Source organism: Macrobrachium rosenbergii, chromosome 56 (assembly GCF_040412425.1).
Source record: "Macrobrachium rosenbergii isolate ZJJX-2024 chromosome 56, ASM4041242v1, whole genome shotgun sequence".
Taxonomy (NCBI): Eukaryota; Metazoa; Arthropoda; class Malacostraca; order Decapoda; family Palaemonidae; genus Macrobrachium; species Macrobrachium rosenbergii.
This window is the reverse complement of record NC_089796.1, coordinates 76,964,744-76,987,142: the sequence shown is the minus strand read 5'-3', so window position 1 is coordinate 76,987,142 and position 22,399 is coordinate 76,964,744. Positions and strand designations below refer to the sequence as shown.

The 22,399-nt window shown below is 35.5% G+C and overlaps 1 protein-coding gene and 1 pseudogene across 1 annotated transcript; one reads left to right on the top strand and one right to left on the bottom strand.

Annotated features, from left to right (window-relative positions):
- Nucleotides 1-7,790, top strand: part of LOC136836108 (peptidyl-glycine alpha-amidating monooxygenase B-like) — a 117,382-nt pseudogene extending 109,592 nt beyond the window's left edge.
- Nucleotides 7,786-22,063, bottom strand: LOC136836255 (uncharacterized). Its single transcript, XM_067100261.1, has 11 exons — nt 22,019-22,063; nt 21,128-21,358; nt 20,732-20,878; nt 19,731-20,385; nt 19,343-19,498; nt 19,068-19,159; nt 17,912-18,157; nt 14,509-14,691; nt 11,220-11,315; nt 10,030-10,952; nt 7,786-8,297 (listed from the first exon to the last, which is right to left on the bottom strand). Exons 1-11 carry the CDS (start codon nt 22,061-22,063, stop codon nt 8,177-8,179), a joined length of 2,895 nt encoding a protein of 964 aa, XP_066956362.1. The 3' UTR covers nt 7,786-8,176.
- Between the last annotated feature and the right edge of the window lie 336 nt (nt 22,064-22,399).

Below are 22,399 nucleotides of genomic sequence, written 5' to 3'. Positions count from 1 at the left end.
GTGTTTAATCTTCTGACCACTAGGCTTTGTGTCTTGGCAGGTTTGCAAGTTCCACCACTATCCTAGAGAATTTCTCAACAGCTTGACAGTATGTGTGGCTCGTCCTAGTCTCACTGTTCTTTCAAATGCCCTGATTACTCATAAGAGGAACAAATTTGATTCTTCATGGATTTATGAGGTGCAGCATGTTGAAAAAGCATTTGCTTATGATTTCTGTTCTCTTCATACTAAACAGCCATTGATGAGGTGCTTTTTACTGGGTTTACAACCTATCTTCAGTAGGTCTCAGTGGTTGGAGGATGAAGATCCGTTGGCGAAGATCCATAACTTTACCCTTGCATCATACACTGCACAGGACAAGATGCAGAAGTTACAGTTGTGACACCAGCCATGATTATCATCATCCAATGAGGGTTCCACAGTTCCCAGCCCACACCTTCATAAGTTTGAATTCAGAGGCCCAACCAGCAGCTATTGTATTACTCCACTATGGTAGAGATCACTGTCCAAGATGCCTTGGCTTCCTTTCTCCTCAACCTGGAATGTAGGTCTCTCTAATAAGATTTAGCTGTATTAATCTGGTTGGAATAAAAATCCTTGAAGTGCCAGTGCCACAGAGTGAACCCTTATGAGTGCTAATGCCTTAATTGTTGCTCATTCTTTTCCTTTGGCTGAGGATGTTGTCAGGTCTAGTCATCTCATTCTCTCTCTTGATCATTCCTCCATTCTGCAAGTGGGACCCTTCATATTACAGTTAAAGATCTTAAAAAGAAAATAGGGATGCAGTCCTTTGAGGTGCCTCTATATAGCTTGCTGCTGTGAATCTTAGGTGGTTGTGGACCTTAATACAGAATATTAAGGTCTCTTTTCCCAGTCTTTGGTGTGGAGTTGAGCATTAAGCTGTGAAAGCTGCCATCTTCAGTACAGGTAGCTCTTCAGCTTTGACCTTGTCTTCCATGCCTGCCTCACTATACAAGTCACATTACAAGCCTTGACCGTACTCCAGCTAATAGTTCCCTGGTCCTTTTACCCCATAGTCACAGTAGTTTACTTTTATTTCAAGGACAGCATCCTTACTCCCTTTACCAGCATTGGGTGTCCTTTCATACTGGAGGAGCTATTTTGACCCTAAGTCTCTGGATAGAGGGGATCATTGCAGACAATACTTACCCCTCTAGTGGAGCTCTCCTTCAGGACATATGAACCTCTTGAGAGTAGATGGGCAAGGTCATAGATCCTTTAGATGCTTCTAGCGATACAATTTTTCATTCATGGAGACAGGCATCTCCTTGACATACCAGCCAATTCCTTTTGACCCTTACCAGCCTGGCAGCAAGATGTTCCATACCATGAATGAGGTGGTCTCTTGACATAAGGAAAGGAGTCATTAGAGGGATTTCTCCTGAGCAGACAAGGTTCTACAGTTGCCTCGTCACCATTCTGGTAACTTACAAGTTGGCAGCTTATTATAGATCTTGGCCAGCTGAACATGTTTCTTCAATTCACTTCTGTTTGGATAGAAACTGTTTGATCAGTGAGGAGACTGACTTAATTAAGAAGAGGGACTATCTCCTTGACATACCAGCCAATTCCTTTTGACCCTTACCAGCCTGGCAGCAAGATGTTCCATACCATGAATGAGGTGGTCTCTTGACACAAGGAAAGGGAGTCATTAGAATTTCTCCTGAGCAGACAAGGTTCTACAGTTGCCTCGTCACCATTCTGGTAACTTACAAGTTGGCAGCTTATTATAGATCTTGGCCAGCTGAACATGTTTCTTCAATTCACTTCTGTTTGGATAGAAACTGTTTGATCAGTGAGGAGACGGACTTAATTAAGAAGAGGGACTTGATCACACTTCATTGAACACGAAGGTAGCATATTTCTTTATACAAAGATCTATGAAGCACTTTGTTTTTGTGTGTTGGGGAAGATATTACAGTTCTTTTAAGACAAAGACCAACACTCATAAGCAAACTTTGAATTTCCATTTGACTGTACAAAAAGATTACTGAAGATCAGATAATGTCCAAGAAAGTCCTAGCCGAGTACAGGCAGGAAAGGAGATAAGGCTAATGGAACTCACTGTCAGTCCAAGCCAAGCCAAGGTAGCAAGAGGGAAATTGACATCTTGGAATTGGGCATTTCAGGCAAATCTCCTTGCATACAGCTGGAAGCTTGCATTTAAGAACTTTAATTTTGTATATTTAAGGCCTGAAAAAGAGAAAAGAAAATTAAATACAGGCATATTAAATGTCAAAATATAAAACTAGGACTAAAGCAGCTAATATGATTACCAGATTTACCTCAGTTATGTCAAAATATTGACAACTATAGAGTGACAGATCATTTAGAGTTAGGCACACAGCACCTAAGAAAGCTGGTGACAAAGTATGACCCTAATTCTTCAAAATTAGTGTGTAGGACACCAGCAAAAAATACTTTCAGTGTGGGGTTTTACAGCACTACAAATCACAGGTGTTGAAGAGATGTGAACTCTTGTTTTATTCTATGCCCTAAGGTACCTTTACAATGACCAGTTAAGTACAAATTTTCCTTATAGGGTGGCATTACAAAATTGAATTAAAATCATTGCCTTATGTTAAGTTCCCTACTCTTAGCTGCATGAATTAGTACAAGGCATTAATTCTTCAGTAGAAAACTGATATCCCAACCCCTCCAACTGAGATTTACAAGGCATACCACCTCAGGAGAACATACAGTCTATGATGCAAGTAGCATATGGTCAGGTGTGAGCTTGAATGTTTTCAAGGCCTTTCTATCCATCACCCAAACTGCTAATGCGATTGCACCACAGCAGCTTTAATAAATATATTCTTGGAACAAAGTACAGTAGAATTGTTATATTTATAATGTTCATGGAACAATGCAAAAGTTATAAATTTATCAAGTCAAAATATGATTTTTATTTCACAGCTCCATTTCAGAATATGGTATCCAAGTCTTTTCAGCTTATGATTAACAATGTGATTTGCTTATAAAATTTGAATAAAATGTTTGCTGTATTATATTCTTGAGTTTTTATTAGCACCAAGAGTTATACTAATTTTCATTATAAATCAAGGGAACATGACCACTATTCAAGAAAGTTTGTGTCAATAAAAAGTTATTCATTTGACAAAAATGTATGGTGTATTACTTACTTTTGCTGCAAGATTTCTTATTCTTCCAAACAGGACGTTTTCGAATGGGAACCCTCAGTAATGGAACTCTGAGCTCTTCTATTCGCGGCATCCCTTCCAAGCACAAAAACGGCTTGAACTTAGGTTCCCTTCTCAACAAGCACCAAGGATTTGAGAAAGTTGCAACAGAAGACTTGGATCACGATGCACCTGATTCAGGAGACTCTGACATAGAAGAATTCTCTCAAGTTGCCACGAGAGCCTGAAGAGGCCATTTATAAATCCATTTTTAGCAAGTAGTTATGTATAAAGAGACCAGTTATTTTTGTTTTAGTTTTTGTAAATGGTTTTAAGATATTTTAAAAAGTACTTAGTGATGCTAAATCTTTTTTACTCGAGTACAGTATTTTTCTAAACTTATGACAAAAATTTAAGCATGACCACTGCAATCCCTTTTATTCTGGCAGCATTCAAGCATATTAGTGTAGAATGATACTTAGTTCATATTATTGCTATACCATAGGTAATGATTCAAATGAAGTTTATTAGACAACTTCACATTAGCTCATGTAGATTTAAAGCATATAGTATCAGGTATTACTGTAATGTCTAGTAGGTTTCAGGATGTATGAACATGCATTCTTTTATATAGTCTTGCACCTGTATAGAAATGTTTTCACTCACAGAGGAATCCTATTTATTCACTGATCTTGCAACCTATTATTAAGACAGTATACCTTTCATAATGTTGGCTATACTGTACTGTAGTAACTTTAAAACTGAATACTGTATCTTAGGGGACTGCAAGGTTCCACACTTCTTTCAGCAAGTATGAAGGGGATGCACTAGCAAGTATTTTACTGTATATAGGATCATATATAGGATCATATCAGCATTTTATGTGATTATAGAGAATTTTATGTGATATATATAAAAAGGATCATGTTTTTATCATAGATACACTTAAGGCCGTTATACTAAAAATATTCCTTGTTTACAAGTAATATGCCTATTCACTTTGTATATAAACACAACAGTATATTGTACAGAAGGGTTAACAGTAGTGTAAGTTTTTTCCCCTCACAAGGTAACCAGATGCCAGTTTTTAGCCTTAACACTACATTTCCCCAATACTTTATTGTTATATCTAGCACAGGGATGAATAGAAGCACGTACGTACTGGAAGCCCTGTAAGTTATGAATTTTAGAAATTATGTAAATCCTTAGTGGTAAAAGCACAGAGTACATTTTTTCTTCATATAAATATCTTCGAATAAAAATTAAACTGTCAGTCATTCCAAGTTTTGGGGCAATTGTCTTAATCATACAAAGCTATGTGAATCAAACACTGTTTATACCAGGTAGCCAAGGATGATGGGCACCTACTTATAAGGCAAGATGACAGTAGTTTGCTTAGGAGATATTGTCTACATTACATGTTAGGAACATAATGAACATATTAAAGTTCAAACTATTTTGCTGGGGATCATGAGATTTTTTTTTTTTTTCAAATAACACCACTACAGCTATTTTTGAAAACATTGGAATCTGGATGAATATTAATTGCAATACAATAAAAATTACTTCATTACCAGACTTCTTGCCTTTGATGACTTCACTTCAACTTGAGTTTCTCTGTTTTGCCGAGTTCTATAGTACAGAATAATTAGTGACAATAGCATGCATAAGTTTACTTTTCCTCTCATTTTACATCTAATTCAGAGGTGCTAAATTTTCTCTCCTTACAAGATTAAAATTGAAACTTAATTTTTGGTTATGCAGTATTCATACAATACCAGATAATCCAAATATTCTATATTCATATCTTCGCAATTAAATTGAAATTTAGATTTTAGCTCTGAATGAAGAGTTTAACTAAGTTTCTTCCAAAACTGCCTGAAATAGAACTTAACAACCACATTTGTAGGATTACAAGTATAAGCAGCTTAACAAACTACAGTACATGTAAATTTTGGATACCTCACATCCATTGTTAACCTAGTATAATCTGTTCACAGTAATCATGCCACCATGTCTAAGCTAATCCAGTTCATAATATGATTATTTATTGAAATTATTTAATATCCTTAGTATGCATTGAAGTTTTAGATGACAAACGATACCAAGTATATATTGAGGTGATAATGGTAAATGTTTTGTGAATATGTATAATCCTGAAACTCAAGATGCCAATCTTAAGTCACTCAATTATTCAAGTGTTTAGGCGAGAGACAAAAGGGGATTTTAATTGCATGTAGAAAGCAACAGCCACAAAATCCTGTTGTATACTTATCTATCTTATACAATAATTTTCATTCTCATACCGAAGGTACAGTACATGTATAGTTGTACAAATAGTAAAAAAGTTTACATTGCCCAGACATGTTTTATACCTTTAGTATAAAAAATTATTGCATATACTTTTTAACAAACTTTTGTAAGCTTAATTATTCACCTGAAATGCACTCTCTACATATTCATTGATAATATTCACTCTGGTATGTATACTCAATAATGTTTGCAGTTAATAATTACAGTACCAATGAAAGATTAACAGCCCTTTTGCTGCGCCCAAAAATATTTGAAGTACGTAGTTTCAGTTAACTGAAGGGTCCCTTCGAAGTAAACTACTCGGGTTGCCAGATTTTTCACATTGGTTTATATGTGTAGAAACTTATTCACTAGCTTTGCATCGCCATTTTAATAGTATTTCTCCTTTTTATTTTGAAAACAATAATTTACTTCAGATGCATATGAGCCAGAATGTTTAAATAAATTCTAACATCTTAAAATTCTGCAGACTGCTCAGAAATGATTGCAGTTATTAGAACTCATAGTAATTACAAATTACTAATTTATGTATTGCAAAACATTTTCAAATATGGTGAAACAGTGCATTAAGTGGGTAGGATAAAGTTGAACATTTTCCCCCCCAAAATGCATATTACTGAATAAATTTAGTCAAGCTCCTATTCACCATTAATACTGTACACAAATTTGAGTTGGTAGATTACAGTTTTTGATTCTGAAATCATATGCAATTTGAAAATATCAATCAAATTTGACATTTTTATGAGGCAACACTATCTCAAAATATTATTTGTACATTTCATGATTTACATTTGAATCTTTGTAAAAAATGACTACTCTTCAAAACTTTTGTTGTACTTCCAAGAAATGTCGGTGAACTTCGGTCGATAAATATTGGGAACCTCATGGAACAATCTCTTTCTCATACTTGTGAATCTCTCTGTTTCAGTATACCCATTTGATATTAAAGGTGATAAACTGCTAGTCATTTAAGTCAAGTTCTTTTAACTTCCACAAAAATTTGACTTGTGGTGTCGTGGCTTATGCTTTCTATGAACCATACATACACTGCCTTGCTGCATCAGCAAGGTATAGGGGGAACAATTTTGTAAGTTAGAAGCAGTTACATTACCTAGAGCAACTATACCTATTCAAAAACCTGTGTATTTGAAAAAAAATTTTTTTTTTTTTTTTTGTTAGAATGGTTTTCTATGATTTTACAATAAACAAAACTTAATTCCTTAGTACAGTAAGTGATAAAACTGGTTATCAACCTCAGTGGTTAAGAAAAACATGTGAGGGAGGCTATATATATGTATTATGTGTTTCTTACTTTTACAAGGTAACATTTAGCATTCCAAATTTTATTTTACGAGTCCTTTTATCTTATTTTATAAGTTTTCAACTTCGTCTTTATAAGTCTTATATATGCAGGCCTAATAAAATGTTGAAAGGAAAAATTATACATAACCATGCAGCATCAATAAAGCCAAGCTTAAAATAGCTAAGGACTTACAAAACAATGAAAACAATGCTCTTTGTGGTTCTTGAGTATAAAGTGCAGTACCTTTTATATGTAAATTGGTGCTGTGATTATGAATGTATATATAAATATGGTGGTCATAGTTCCAGTTAAAATATTTCATATTTCTACAAGTAACTTAACTAAGTGCCAAGGGTTATTTAATATGAGAGGGCAGTATTAGCACTGGTGTGGTGAGTAGCTTAGGGACAGTTTAGCTGTACAAAATTTTTCAGTTATCATGCTGTTTGCACTGAACAAGACATTATTGATTTGTCAAACATTCCAGTTTAGTAGCACATTCTTTATTGATTGCTGGGTTGGAATTTTAAGTATTAATCTTAAATCGTTTAACCAGACCACCGAGTTAAAATACTTAACTTTCATAGGGCTGGCCTCATTTAAACTCATCATAAGTGTACAAATTCTGGCACAAGAATTTCAAAGGATAACCGATTGTTCTCGTATGTTATGTATAGGATTTTGACGTCTTTACATAAGTTTTTCAAATTATCCCTTTTATGTTCAGTTATAGATTTGTCTATATGATTTTAATATATTTTTGGTAATTGATTTTTTCTCAGTTTGAAGCTACCATGTATTTCCACTAAAAAGTTTGTTTTATTTTTTTACAGATTTATATATATTGAAATGATGTATTAAATGTTTATTCAGAATACTTGGTTGTGAATGACAAATGATGTGTACTATAGACCTGACATTACTAAAATACATTCAGTTCATAATAGTACAGTTATTGTAATGTGTTAACATAGGTTAATTTTATGAATTTTAAATAAAAGATATCCATATGCTTTAGGCTGTATTTCTACACATTGTTTTTTCAAGGTCAATGACATGATAACTGCTGGTACATTACCCTCTTCATTTCATGGTATATTTGTTTGCTGTTATCTTAGTTTAACTAGCACTTCCCCTTATTTACCCCAAGCAACATTATGACCTCGGTAGTCTAATCGTCATAAAAAAATTTTTCAATTAACATATTTTGGTTAAGTTCAGGTTTGCAAGGCAGCTAACCAGTAGCTCAACCCTCTGTGGTCACAGACCTAAAGGAAAACCGATTTTTCAAAATGTCCAATGAACTTTATCACTCATCAGTATACCGACAATTAACTAGAAAAATGAAATAAGAATCAGTGATGGTGAACTGTTACTTATCTGTACCAGTGGGCTCGACTTAACCAGTATGTGAAGAAAGTTCTATGGCATTAGAGGAAGGCTGCTTTTCCCTAAGCAAGGTTACTTGTTCATCTTTTTTCTTCCAAAAGGCTGATGAGAATACTGGGATTTTGCTGCACCTGAAATGGAGAAGAGGCTTTAAGCTGATTTTATGCTATTTCATCAAATGTCACAAATTTCAGTGCATGATACTGTATTAATGGCAATTATTTTAACGCAAGGTAATACATCACAGGTCGCTTGTATCACATTAAATTTAATTACAAAACAGAACCTTCATGACAATCTTGTCAGGGTTATCTAGCAGACACTTTTCTCAATGGAATATGCTGTATACAAAGTCATCCCAGAAATCCTGTGAACTACCAACAAAGTATACTTCAATATCCAGAAATGCTTTAAAATATTTGTTTCATGGGGACAGGTCATAACTTGAGCTAATCTTGGGCAAAGGACCAAGTCAGGATTGCAAATTACTTGCTGCTGAAAGTTAAGTGGCGCAAGTGAGGTATTACTACAGAGTTGTAGCCTCAATGACAAAATGATGCTTATCATTGCATTCGTGTGAAATACCTGCACAACCCATAGCAATACCAGATTCCATCACTCCAGAAATACCGAAAATTACAAATTAAAGGGGTGACAACCATTTAAGTAAATTACATCCCCCAAATTTGAAAAGATTTTGTAAAGATAGCTGCCTTCACATTTCGTATAATTTCCAGTCACGCCTCATTTCCTTACAATACTGCTGCTGTCCTTTCCAACAGCACAGCATTGTCTATAGTGCTACTAACATTCAAGGTTACATAATTGAAAATGCACAATAAAATATCTTGTATGCCAGCACTAGTAAATTAGATTTACATGTCTTTCAATAAAGCCAAAACATTTAATTTACTGCAAAAGACATTAACATATATAAATGATACCAGCATAATATTATCTATAAATATCCATCCAAAAAACTCGGTAAGATGTACTTGCCATCCAGATCATTGATCTCGGAGATTAGTTTATTTTTAAAAGTTCCAAGACTGGAGCATTCAACCACCAAATGCATTGTAACCTGTCATTACATGTGGCTGGTAGTCCCGTCATTTAGTAGTTATGTAAAGCAAATTTGGCCTTTGCAAATTGCTCCTTATAAGACTTTTAAGTGGTACGTCATGTCGCAATATTTTCATTTGTCTGGTTTCAATGCAGTTGACATGAACTGACAAGCTGAAATTTACGTAAATTCCACACAGTTTGGTGGCTCCTGTAAGTAATTGAGCTGCTCGCTTTGGTAGTTAAACCCCTTCATTTCCAACCACACCCATTTGCTGGAACCTAATGAAATCAGACTTACTTTGAAATATAAAACATGTCTTGCTCAAACCTTTTCATTATTTATGTTTGCATTATTTCTATCTGCCCTCGATTCATGTTCCTAGTCTTTTGTATATTACTTTTACAGTGGCTTTCTATCTGCCCTCGATTCATGTTCCTAGTCTTTTGTATATTACTTTTACAGTGGCTATCAGTCTGCCTGTCTACTGACTCTGACACCTAAACGCATGTTTCCAGACACCCCTCTATTCTCTAAGATGTTAGGGTGCACAGCTCAGTAATTTCCAAGATTCATTTATTTAAACTGAAGCCTCCAAACCCATACTCGCTTATCCCTTTTATTTCCTAAATCCTAAATACAAAAGATGTCTAGCTTATCTCCGGAGTGCTGCAGTTTTGTTTTCTTATTCATGTGGGCTTTTAAGAGAACACTTACAATTGGAATTATCAGATTACAACATAAAAAAAAGAAGAAAAATGTAATTAAAAGCCACAAAATGAGACCTTTAGAAAACTTACTGGACTAATCTGATGATGAGAAGAGCACAGCACCCAATTAGCAGCAATGTAATAACAGCCAATATTATAGCAGCACTTTTCCAAGATAGCAGCGATGATATCACTTGTTCAGATGCAGCTGAAGAATACCCATTCACATTTATCGGTGCTGTTTTCGACATCGAGGAAATAAATGATTCTGTTTGAATTGCATGTGAAGTTTCTGATTGGGAAGAACCAAGATGACTACCTTTGGAAATTAACGACACATTAGGTTCCATATTACTGAATTTGTTCAAAAATGCTGCAGAAAACTCATGTTTCTTTAAACTGTCGGTTAAGTAACCATGCCAATAAATTCTCTTGCCGGCTACTGTAACATTTTTCATAGCAACTGCACCATTTGCTGTTGCCACTATACTTAACTCCTCTGATAGTGCAAAGTTAACATTAGACAAGAAAAGAATGCCATCTTGAACAACAATTCCCTTTCTAGATATGCTTCCCACTGTAGTATTTTCTATGCGTAGCTTTCCTAACACCATGATTCCTTCAGGAGCGATTTCATTGATGTTGCAACCGGATATTACTCCATACCCAAGAACTGTGATACCTCTGGGATGAATTTGGTTTATTGTAGTGACAAACATTGTCATGTGACTAGATACAATTATGTCTTCTACAGTTCCTAGGTAGCTATTGTTGAATATGCCCTCATACTCAGTCCAGTGAATGCCAACCATCTTCTCAACATGGGTGTTCTCAAGATCAATGTCTCGAACTGCACGGTCCAAAGAAAACATTTCCACAAAGCAGTCTTTCAAGGAAACATCATTGACTCCTGAAGTTATATTAGTGAAATTGACTCCAACTGCCTCCAGCCATGTTTCACACTTGTCTTCACTATCAATTGTTGTGGCTTTAGTGACGTTGGCCAAAACTATCTGTGCCATCATGGAATAAAACAACCTTTCCATACTTAGTTTACAGTCTAATCAAGTTTTCTCTTTAAAATTTATTTTTGCACTTGTATTATTTCAAGCCATGACAACTATTTTATGCACATATACAAGATCATACAGTTTGTAAAAAGCTATGAAATTGTTTACCATTAAATTATCAAGAGACTATAGCAAGATTTTTTAGCATAAAAAACTGGCATGTAAATATCCTTTTATGACTTGAAAACTGGGAAGACTACAAAAGCTTACCTTTGACACACACGATGGGTACAATTTCACAAAAGCTGCTGAAGAAACTTCGACAGTAAATCCAACACTATTTTTAATATCAACTTCTACAGCTGCCTGTGAATTTTATAGTGCTATAAAACATAGTTTTTATGCTTTCTCCTGCTAAGCTTGCAGATGTTCTTGCTAAAAATAGATGTACAGTACTGCAAAATTACTTACATTACCAAACACTACAAAAAAAAATTACAATCGCATTCTGCAAGCATAATTAACAAGATACATGGTGTCATGACAATCATGAAAACAGACATTCAAAAGCAAAACAATTCTGCCTTCAAAGGGGGTAAAAATAATTGAGAGCTTATTCAATCTTGGCTTGCAGATTTCAGGCTGATTTGAGCTTCCCTAGCATTGCAACAGATTTGATGTGCTAGAAACAACAAAATCACAAAAAGGGATAAAAAACATGACCAATTTAATCTTTGCAGAAGATCAGCTACTGAAATAAATCCAAACATACCACTGGCATCATATACTACATTCTCTCCAAGAATCCTGCCAAGGATATACCTGGCATTCCCACCTCAAGCCTCTGAGACACTGTATTCTAAGATCCCAAAGACGGTCATTCATCTATCAAATGCCTTGCAGTCATGGGAACGAAACAATTATCACTAATTCCCTAATCACCAGCCATCAGATATCTATGAGTTAGGCAGGTATGTCACACATAACCAGCATCCTGTTGTATGCCTCTTATTGCACAAATTTTTAAAATAACCAGGATTTATGACATTGCAAATCACAAAGTGCCAGTGTTCTTAGTCAGCTAACTAGAAATTTTAGACTGGATAGATGAAACCAACTGTTGTATGCCTCTTATTGCACAAATTTTTAAAATAACCAGGATTTATGACGTTGCAAATCACAAAGTCCCAGGGTTCTTTGTCAGCTAACTTGAAATTTTAGACTGGATAGATGAAACCAACTGTTGTATGCCTCTTAGTGCACAAATTTTTAAAATAACCAGGATTTATGACATTGCAAATCACAAAGTCCCAGTGTTCTTTGTCAGCTAACTTGAAATTTTAGATTGGATAGATGAAACCAATACAATAAATATTAAATCCTCCTAGCATGTAGTTCAATCAGAATTTAACTTGCATTCCTCTACTCTTATTGAATTAGCCCACGGTACAATTTTAAATAAATATTTGTTTCCTTAAAACCAATGCCATATCAAAGGCAAGATGTGAATACAACCATGCTCACTTTTAATATAGTTTTCAGCACTTCAGTATTCTTCATTGGGCATGAAAACCTCAAAATGACACACAAAAGCATTTAAGAGACTAGCTACTGCAACATCATTATGGTAAAAATGAAATACTGCATTTAATCGTCTAGTTTTCCAAAAGACCAGTCGTTATAAAACTACAAATCCTTTAAAATAATACCTTCTAAACTTCTGGCCTTGCAAAGTGCCAGCTACGTCCATACTGTGCATGAGAAAGCCATCTATCAGTTTGTGGAGACCTGTATTTGACCAGCGTGTACTTTACAGTCTGCAGGACCAGGCAATTACGTATCATACAAACGTTTATTTCCCCATCCACCAGATAACAAACAGGTCAGCTGTCAATGGCTAAGATAGCATGAGTACAACCTCCCACTTCCTTGGCATTAAAATATATACTGTATTTTCATGGATGAATGTTTGGGAGCAATTTCTTCAATTCCGCTGGGACCTACATCATTCAACTGTTCCATGGAGATAGTCATGATATGGTACAACACAACTGCCAACTTACCTAGTTGATCTGCCTTTTCATGCCTGTTAATTACCATGAACAAGATGCAAACAAAATTAATTTGTATTCTCTCAGAAAGGGTACAAAATTGGGATATGCTCTAATGCAATGCAGTTAAAATGACATTAGTTAAGTTTAATGCTATATTAGGAAGTGCCACTTTACAATAAATAAAAATTTTATATCTACAGGGCATTAGACTGGGAAGCCATTAATAAAAATTAATACGTTATTTACATGCTTTGATGTAAATTCTGAAAACAAGATTCCTATTGCCTCCCCAGAATTGTCCTTCTTAACACCACTAAAATAACTTCAGAATTTGACAAAAGATTACCTCCCAAGATGGTGTAGTGTGAAGTAAAGGGGCATGTAGTATGAGTGACTGAAATAATGTATTTAAAGGTATATAAGAACACCCCTACCAAATTTTGGAAGACAAATTAAATATATCCATGTAAGTAATGTTTTAAAAATACTGTATGGCAGAAAAAACTTGGCCAAAGCATTCAACTAAGAGCAATTAAGATCTTAATGTTTCTAATGTAATTCACTAGAGAAAACAAAAGCAGCTAATGTATAAGCAAAAACATTTTACAATATTTAAGAGACTCTTAAAACCTTGCTTCTCTGCCCAACTTACAATTTTATTGTTTTGTATAGTTTCCTTTTGCTACTGCCATTCAAGAGGCAGCAAAGGACACTGACAGGTCATCTACAATCAATGTATTAAAGACCTCACTAATCACGATAGTCGCTTCACCACTGACAATAAGGGCAAAACGTATGACACTAACACACTACTCTGTGGAACACCTTGGTTAAAGAAAACCACAATAAAGCAACTTCTTCAGAATTCCATATTTCTCGATAGTACCATATACCTTCCACACCAAAGAAGATAAATTTCAAAGTGAATCTAACTGAAACAGGTTTGATTAGAGAAAACACAGGTTATTGACAATACTTATGTTTCAAGTGACCAAACCAGTTTTTACAAAAACCTCAGAGTTCAACATACTGTACCAGTATTTTAAGTAACTACAGGTCCACCACGAGCGCACAATGCTGTAAAATTTGTGGGCACTAGCCAAGAAGTGCCAATGAGAGGATCCATGATAAACACAAACACTATACTGTATAATAAATGGAAGAAGTATCAAGACAAACTGTGAAAAATAAAATGTTGCAATGAAGACATCCGCCCCCAAAAGTAAAGCTTTACGTATATGTACTAAGAGAAGAAACAAAACTGGCTTGTGTGTCATTTAGGGGCATTCTCAAGGAGATAATCATTATAAAGGTACAGTTCCAGACATAACTTTGTACTAAAGCTATAGGTTCTGGTAAAACAATGGTCTGTATTTTAAATTCACTCAAACTTTTCCCTATTTGTTTAAAGTTTACTTGACTAAAGTTTTCAGTTAAACCTTTAAAACAATTCCTTGTCAGCACTTAAAATTTTACATAAGAATCAAAACATTAAATAAACTTACGTTTGGTACTGACAAAAAATCACATTCTATAACTGCAAGGAAAAAGCTTCTACTTGACCTGCAGAAGGGAGAGTGGTGCACATCAGAAACAGTAAGATTCGATCCTTCAGTCGGCAAAGCACCTATTCTCCTTACATGTATTATACTGACTTGCGCCTGCTTGGACAGGCCTTTCAATGCCACCTGCAATTCCAAACAAAAATAATGATAATTAACAAGCCTCCAAGATTAATACCAATGCTTTACAATTTGATTAACCTGCAGAGCAGCTTATTATGATAGTGAACAATATAACACAGGAATTTCTAAAAACTTTATACTGTATTGAAGATAATTCATCTTTTTCCTAAATACACAACCTAAAGTCTTTTATACAAACATTCATGCTGCCAGATCTGGTTAGGTTACTGGAACATGTTAACATGGTAATAAATTACTGTTAATTCCCCAAACTGTCCACCCCACTTATCCTTTTACAAACTTGGACAAATGTAGGGATGGTTAGGGGTGGAATTATGGTAAATTTCATTCTTACTTCCTAAGAAAAATGCAAATTGCCTTTAATTTGCCAATTGCTTTAAAATCTTTTATATGGAGATACACTCACTAGGTGGGAAGGTTTTGTCTTACTGTACAGATTGGCAACATTCTGGAGTATAAGGCTTATGAACCTCTGCAGTGTCCTCTACAGCCAGAGCCAAAGGCAAGAGGCTAGGGAAATGGTCCATCACCACCCATAAAGATAGCTCCAAGGTCAAGTGCATTAGCAGGGAAATGAATTTGATGCAAAAGGCTGATAGGAACCTGCGCCAAAGTTTGACCCACACGGATAAACTATTTGGAGATGACAATATCAAGGTCAGTTGGTGGCAACATCATTCAGGTTAAATGACAGTGCTCTCCAACACCCTCTTGTTCAAGTAAGGACAGAGAGTGCACATAGCTCTTTTTCCCCCTCCCTAGTCTTCACAAAGGTGCCCAACTATGCAGTTCACCTGCATCCACCAAAACGGCACAAACATCTCAGGGTATCTTTGCCAACCTAAAACTGACCATGAACTATAGGTACCTGGGAAAGCTACACAACAGCCTGAGCAACTGCCATAAGGCTATAGAACAGGGAGACTGGGGGCTCAAAGGTGTCTTAATCAGAATGAGGAAGGAAGCCTGTCAGTCTCATAACTTCACAACCAAAATTCCAACTGGACAGGGTTACACGCAACACCAAAATTTGTGCGCTACTGTACAGTAAGTGGGATGAAGGTGTGCTCCATTTCTAAAAATCCTGTATGCTCAAATGGGCAAGGTCACAAGGGGAGGTGCTAAGGCTGACCTAAAAAAAAAAAAAAAAAGCTGATGATCCTTGCAATGAAGATCAGCCTCCTTTAAGCCAACACTCATGCCAACCTGTCCCAGACAGATTGTATATGGTACATAATGTTGGGTAGCAAATACTGCCTATGACTTGGCTAAACAAAGAGCTAACCAAAAGTACATACACCTTACTCTCCAGAGATGAAGCCGACTCTGATTGATCCACTCCTGGAGGACAAGGGAACTCATCAAAAGAATAGTAAACAGGGAGAGCCTGAGCCCGCAAGCCTTTTGAACTGACTGCAAACAGAGAACAAATCAGGGCATTAGACAGACACATAACAGCAATTCGCTGCTGCTGATGCCTTCTTAGGGAATGCCCCAAGTCATCTGGTCTTCTGAGGATCAGAGCACTGGCTTCTTGACAAGAGAAGGCTATAAGTACCAGACAGAATAAGGCGAAGGAAGTAAAGGCTGGAGTGTTTCAGAAACACAAAAATCCTTAAGTATCTGTGTCTAATTAATTCATAAATCACTATTCTCAATACTGAGAAACAACTGGGAAAGTATCTCCTAACAAGAGGTGATTGGATGGATGTATGATATTCTGGTCACATAAGTAATTAGGCCAAAATCCTGTAATGGAAAGAAAATTATGTTAAGTTATGAATTCTGAAGGAATGATTAATAAATTTACCAATAAAAAATATGAATGATGTCATAAAAATTAATGTCATTGAGTGATGTAATAAATTAAATAAAATTAAAACAACAGAAATATCTGCTTCAAAAATATCAGGATTTACCTAACATCTCCTAACAAGACCACCCAGGATTGAAGAGAAAAGTAGGGAAACATCCTTAAATCTAGTTGAAATAACCATTTCTTCAGGAGGTATGATCTTGGGACTGAAAGAGGTTTCTTAGGAAGTATACAGTTTAAAAGTAGTAATCTAGTAAAAAACACAAGGGGAATGAGCCATTACCTTTCTTCAAGATAACCAGTGATCAACCAAAGAATGAGAAACACAGCTCTAATGTAAGTCTGAGCATGGGTTGGTGCCTATTCAAGAGTCAGTGCTCATTCAAGAGTCAGAACTGCAGTGGACAATTACAAAAGGGCCTGTGTATAATCAACAACAAAGCATGCAGCCCCTGTGCAGGAAACTGAGCAGCAAGCAAAAGTGTACAGAGTGGAGAAGAAGCCTGGTGATCAAGTACCCTCTTTGCCAGAGATTATGGTGATAGCAAATAAAGCTGAATATGATTACAGTACTGTACTGCAATTAGTTAAAAATACAGTATATACACAGGTCAGGTAGCACAGATACTCCTTACCTAACAACATACCTGTTTAATGGCCACTCAGACTTGGGACCAGCTCTATGACCAGCACCAGAACTGTACATATGATCTGCAGGCTCTGTAAGCAACTGCATGAATGTGCCTCTTTAACCCCCTCTTTCTTGTGTTTGTACTGTACAGTTATTTTATTCCATGCTCTGTTAAAGTTTATATCCTTTAACAAATGTGATTACTACAACTGTATTTCAGTGAATATACTACACTGCCTAAGCTCAAGTAAATGACTTGTTTGGGCAATGTAAGAATTTCCTAAATTTTGTTTCTTTCACCATTCCACAAACAGCAATAATAGTTTTCTTTTTAAGTATACAAACAAACCTGCTGTAGGCTTTAACTGGTAATTAGCCAATTCTACCACCATTTGTATGTGCATAGCTTAAGCTGACCTAATGCCTACATTGACTTATTTCACAGGTGATAACACAGATTCAGAACTTGCCCAGAAAGCCATCATTCTACCTATTAGATTCACCAACTCTTCATAACTAGCAAATGGGAACAAAACATAACTGGTTCTTCAAAAGAATAGTTAGAGCAGATAGTCTTGTGTCCTTATGCACATCCAATAGGTAGCCTGTATGTATCCAAACTCAAAGGAGGAAACAGGGTATAATAATTACTGTAGATTTTAAAAATTCATTCCACAATGAGATCTATTGTTCATGTTCTGTATGACATTAAAGCTTTAACGCATAGCTTGCAGACTATCAAAATATTACTTTACCTGATCTTTTGTTGCTACAGATATGGAAGCATGCAAAATCAATGGCTCTTTTTCAAAGTGTATGTGTAGTGAAGCTCCCTCTTCTAAGTAGATAGCACCTTCAAATAGGACCAAAGATTCAAAATCACTTATGACCAAAGAGCCCTGTCTAATCCAGATTGCCTTAGTTGACAAAGTAAGAACCCGAAGCTTCGAGATCTCTGTTGTAGCATTAGCATGGTCGATGACAAGGGACTCCTTTTTCAACTGAAAGGTGCATTAATAGATGTTATGATTATATACAGATAAAGATTTCATTTTAATTGATTCACTGTAAAATAATTCCCCTGAACTCTCCTTAAAATTTATAGAGCTTCGACTATAGCTACAAGCTCAAGGAGAGTTGTACCCTGTTACTGATAACCTTTTAGGATTGACATTTAAGCAAACCACAAAAATACCTGGTTTTAAAGATTATCCTCATACAAAAATTATCAGTGGAACTTCATATACAGTAACCCAAAAATTTCAAGATACTGTACTGTACTCGGGGAAATAAGGTTACTTTATTTCATCATCATGATCCTAATTCATTTCATAATATATGTATCTACTGCATAATGTATATTAAAAAAACAAATCCGAACAGTGAACAGACTGAATAAGATTTAAAACTCCAATACATAAACTGCAGACAAAAGATTATATATTAGTCTTATACAATCTATATTCTTATTAGGCATGAATCATGATTATGGCACTAAAACTACATTCTGAAGATACTGCTGATCTTAGGATAAAACATGAATTAGAAAACCCAGACTTACTTGGATGAGAACTAAGAGACAGGAACTGAAGATCAGGAGAATTATAAGTGAGAAGCTTTGGTAAGACCTGAGAGGCAGAAATTCTAAAGAGGCCCTTGGCATCACACAGCATTGAAGGTAATAATTATATTAAACAAAACATGCATGTTTAGATTTGTTTTGCCTTACTTCTTTACAACTTTGTTTTCACTGAGGATTCCATACATCTTCGCATTTCAAACCTACCATGTAACTAATATCTACATTCTATACTACTTGATGGCCCAAGTTTTTCTCACTTCTAGTATCAAAAGTAATTTTACGAATTTATAGTGTTTATTTTGACATAAAAACCTTGCACATATACTTACAGTGGCCAGAATGGGGATATCATTTGCTTTAACAGGACCATTAAGTGTTGTATTGTATGCACTCAAGATATGAAATCCATTCCAAGTGCTCCCTGAACCAGTTATATTTAAGTTGTAGGCTTTAAAAACAGTAGAATCTTCAATTATGAGGTCATTCACTATAGTATTGTGCAGCAATTCCAATGTAGTATTGATGAGAGTAAGTGTTGAAATATATCCAATAGCAAGCTCCTTTATGATGGAATGTGAGATTGACACTGTCAAGTTACACTTACTCCAGTCAAGGTTATGCCTACTTAGTGGCTGTGGAATGACTGCAGTTACATTCTCCAAGTGCAATTCCAGGTTACAAAATACCGTAAGAATTTCTATGGAGACTGCATTCTTAATCTCCGCATATCGATCATTTTCATCAGCATGAAAACTAGAGTCTGGAAAAACATTTATACTGTTAATTACACCCACCTATTTAAATTTTTTTTTTTTATATTTTAATGAAATTAAAACCTAAATTTACATGCATTACTGTATAAGTGAGGGCATCCAGAAAATCTGTTAAATTTTGCTGTAACAAATCCTACTTGTTTCATTATTCCATTGATGTGAAACCTACCTCATTGAAATGGAAGAAATCACATGTGATTCTTGTAATATCAAAGGTACAGCTTTTGGTTTTCTCATCGATGTCAGAGCTCATGTCACGAGGAATGAATTCATCTTCAAACTTGATGTACTCGGACACGATATCCAAAGAAGTTCCATTTACAGTTACGTTGTGAAGCGAGATTCTCGACCTACCTAGCACATTAATAAAATCAGTTTGAGCAGCATTAACAGTCACATTAGTTAGAACTAAATGAACGCGTGGACTACTTAGAAGAATTCCTGAGGACTCCACCTTTTCAATAGTGACATTAGTCAAACTTACAACACCAGTATAAATTCTTATACCGTGGAATGCTATGCGGGCGATAACAGAGTTTACTATGAACAATGATGATCCCTCAAATGAAATTCCATCAGTGGTCACAACATCGATGTGGCTCTTACTAACTGTCCAGTTGCTTCGACAAATCATATTACTTGCTCTAAGGATAGTAGTATTTGTGATGTACGAAATACTGCCTTCCCAAGTAACACCTTCAACACTCACAATAGAAGAGTTACCAGCACTGAAATTTTCCAGGTGACTCAGATTTATTGTATTTACATTACTGTCAACTATACTCAAATGTTTTAATCCTTGAGAAATCAGATCAGCCTTTGATCTATACATCTGAAGCCAAAATCCACAATGCCTCCTTTCTGCCATGAAACCCTGGTAAACATAAGAGACTATTTAGCATATAAAAATAAATTCATTATGTGAAAGTTTTGGAAGAATAAACCAAAGCTGGGAAAACTTTACCAAAATACTTACAGTATTATCTTAGAAGAGTTTAACAAGAAATAATTCAATCTCTCTATAAAAATTTGACAACGCAGTAAAAGTTGAAAAAACGTTAACAACAAATTCAGTGAACAGGTCATACAGTACTAATGTCAGTGAAAATTAAGTGCTTGACCTTGAATGCTTATTCATAAAGTATGTTTTATGCAACCTTTCAGAGCATTCTACAGAGCTGTTAAGTATATGTCTTCAAGGCCAATCTCTGATGATTTACCTTGCGGGGCAGAGTAGTTAGGAGGCCTACTCCTATAGCAGTAATCCAAGGTACACAGTTTGGGTAAATGTGGACTGTTTTTGCTTGATGAATCTGAAGTTCTGGCACTAAATCAGGTAGCGTAATCTCTGCTGGAACCACCACCAACTAAAGCATCAAGCTTCATGAATTAGTAACCTAACTTTAATCACAGGAAGGTAGATTTATTGTAAATTATAAATGTTATATAACACCTCAAGTCTACTACATTAGACATCTCCTCTATAACTAGACTAATGCATGAATATTGCTGCTACAGTACATTGCAAAATTTGTGGTTTGTTGGTGTAACAATATAAAATGAATTTTAGTATCTATAACCCTGACAGCATCAAAATTCCTTGACCTTGCTCTTACCTTGTCAGTTTTATTGTAGCTGCACTGTACCTTATCAGTTTGAATTTTGCAGTAATGACTATCTAGTGAAACTATAATCTCTCCAGATACTTCACTTCCAGTGTAAGCAGCTGTCCCTCGTTTGTTGAAAAAGGCCCTTTGTGTAACTGAAGGGCTAGATAAAATCACAATCAAGAGGGCCATTGTTTCTCCATGCTGAACTATGGTTCCCTTGCTATGCTTCATTGTGTTCTGTTGAAAGAAAGCACTTGGGATTACAAAATACTTCATAATCTACTAGTGTTGTGTTGGGATGTAATGTTCAAAATGCTGTATGGTTCTGGGGTCAGCCTCTGGGATGTAAGTACTGTAATTTCTCTAAATGTAAGAGATCACTCAAAATTAATTTTGGAACGTACATGGATATAGATTTAGATTCAAAACTACTGGTTAGTTGTCAGCGTAGAATCCTCTGGGTGATTTATCAAAGTTGCCTAGTAAAGAGTAAATAACTACTGCATATTATAGGCAAGTAAACCTGTCACTTAGAATATAAAGATTGACAGGGCTACTTAGGCTACCCGAAGTATTTTTTAAATGTATGGAACCCTCAAAAAAGTTCACGTCCACAGACTGCCGAATTTTAAGCAGCCATATAAGGAAATTTTCTAACCGTTCAACATTCGGAAAGCTATAATGCAACTGCAGCTCTTCTATAGTACTACAGTAGTCATTTAGTTTGTTCCTTTCATAGAATTGTATTAAAAAAAATTTTATTAAAAGACAAGCTTAAGATTGTTTTCTAAATTCGGATACAGAGATCATTTAGAAAAACTCTTTCTACCGTAAGTTCCCATCAGTCGCCACAGACTTCTTAACCGACTGACCGAACAGGAAAAAAATTAATTTTACCAGGCTGTCAACCAGTGTGTCATGAGTGTACGGGAGAAACTTCATCTTCAACCAGTGTGGGTACTAATTAAAAACAATTTAGACATGTCCATACAAAAATACTATTAAAAAACGTTAGATAAAACATTATACAATGAACAACACAACCTATTATTATTAAAACAGTTTAACCAGATCACTTAGCTGACTATCAGTTCCCATAGGGCTGGATAACGCAACCTAAAGGCAGAAATGATGCAACAGAAGAAAAAACTGAAATATAAAACAGTTTAAGGGTCAAAAGCGATCCTCAGAACAACCTTAATATCAAAATAACAGCGGGGTTAAACAGTGATGGCAGTGAGAAGCTTATGAGTTCCAACTGAAAAATGTCACTGAATG

Bases quoted from the DNA above. Each gene is read 5' to 3' on its own strand.
- LOC136836255 (XM_067100261.1), bottom strand. From the start codon at position 22,063: ATGAAGTTTCTCCCGTACACTCATGACACACTGGTTGACAGCCTG. The intron at 21,359-22,018 runs GTAAAATTAATT...TTCTTTCAACAG, and splicing joins ACACACTGGTTGACAGCCTG to AACACAATGAAGCATAGCAA. The intron at 18,158-19,067 runs GTAAGTATATGT...TGCACCTTTCAG, and splicing joins ATATCCCCATTCTGGCCACT to TTGAAAAAGGAGTCCCTTGT.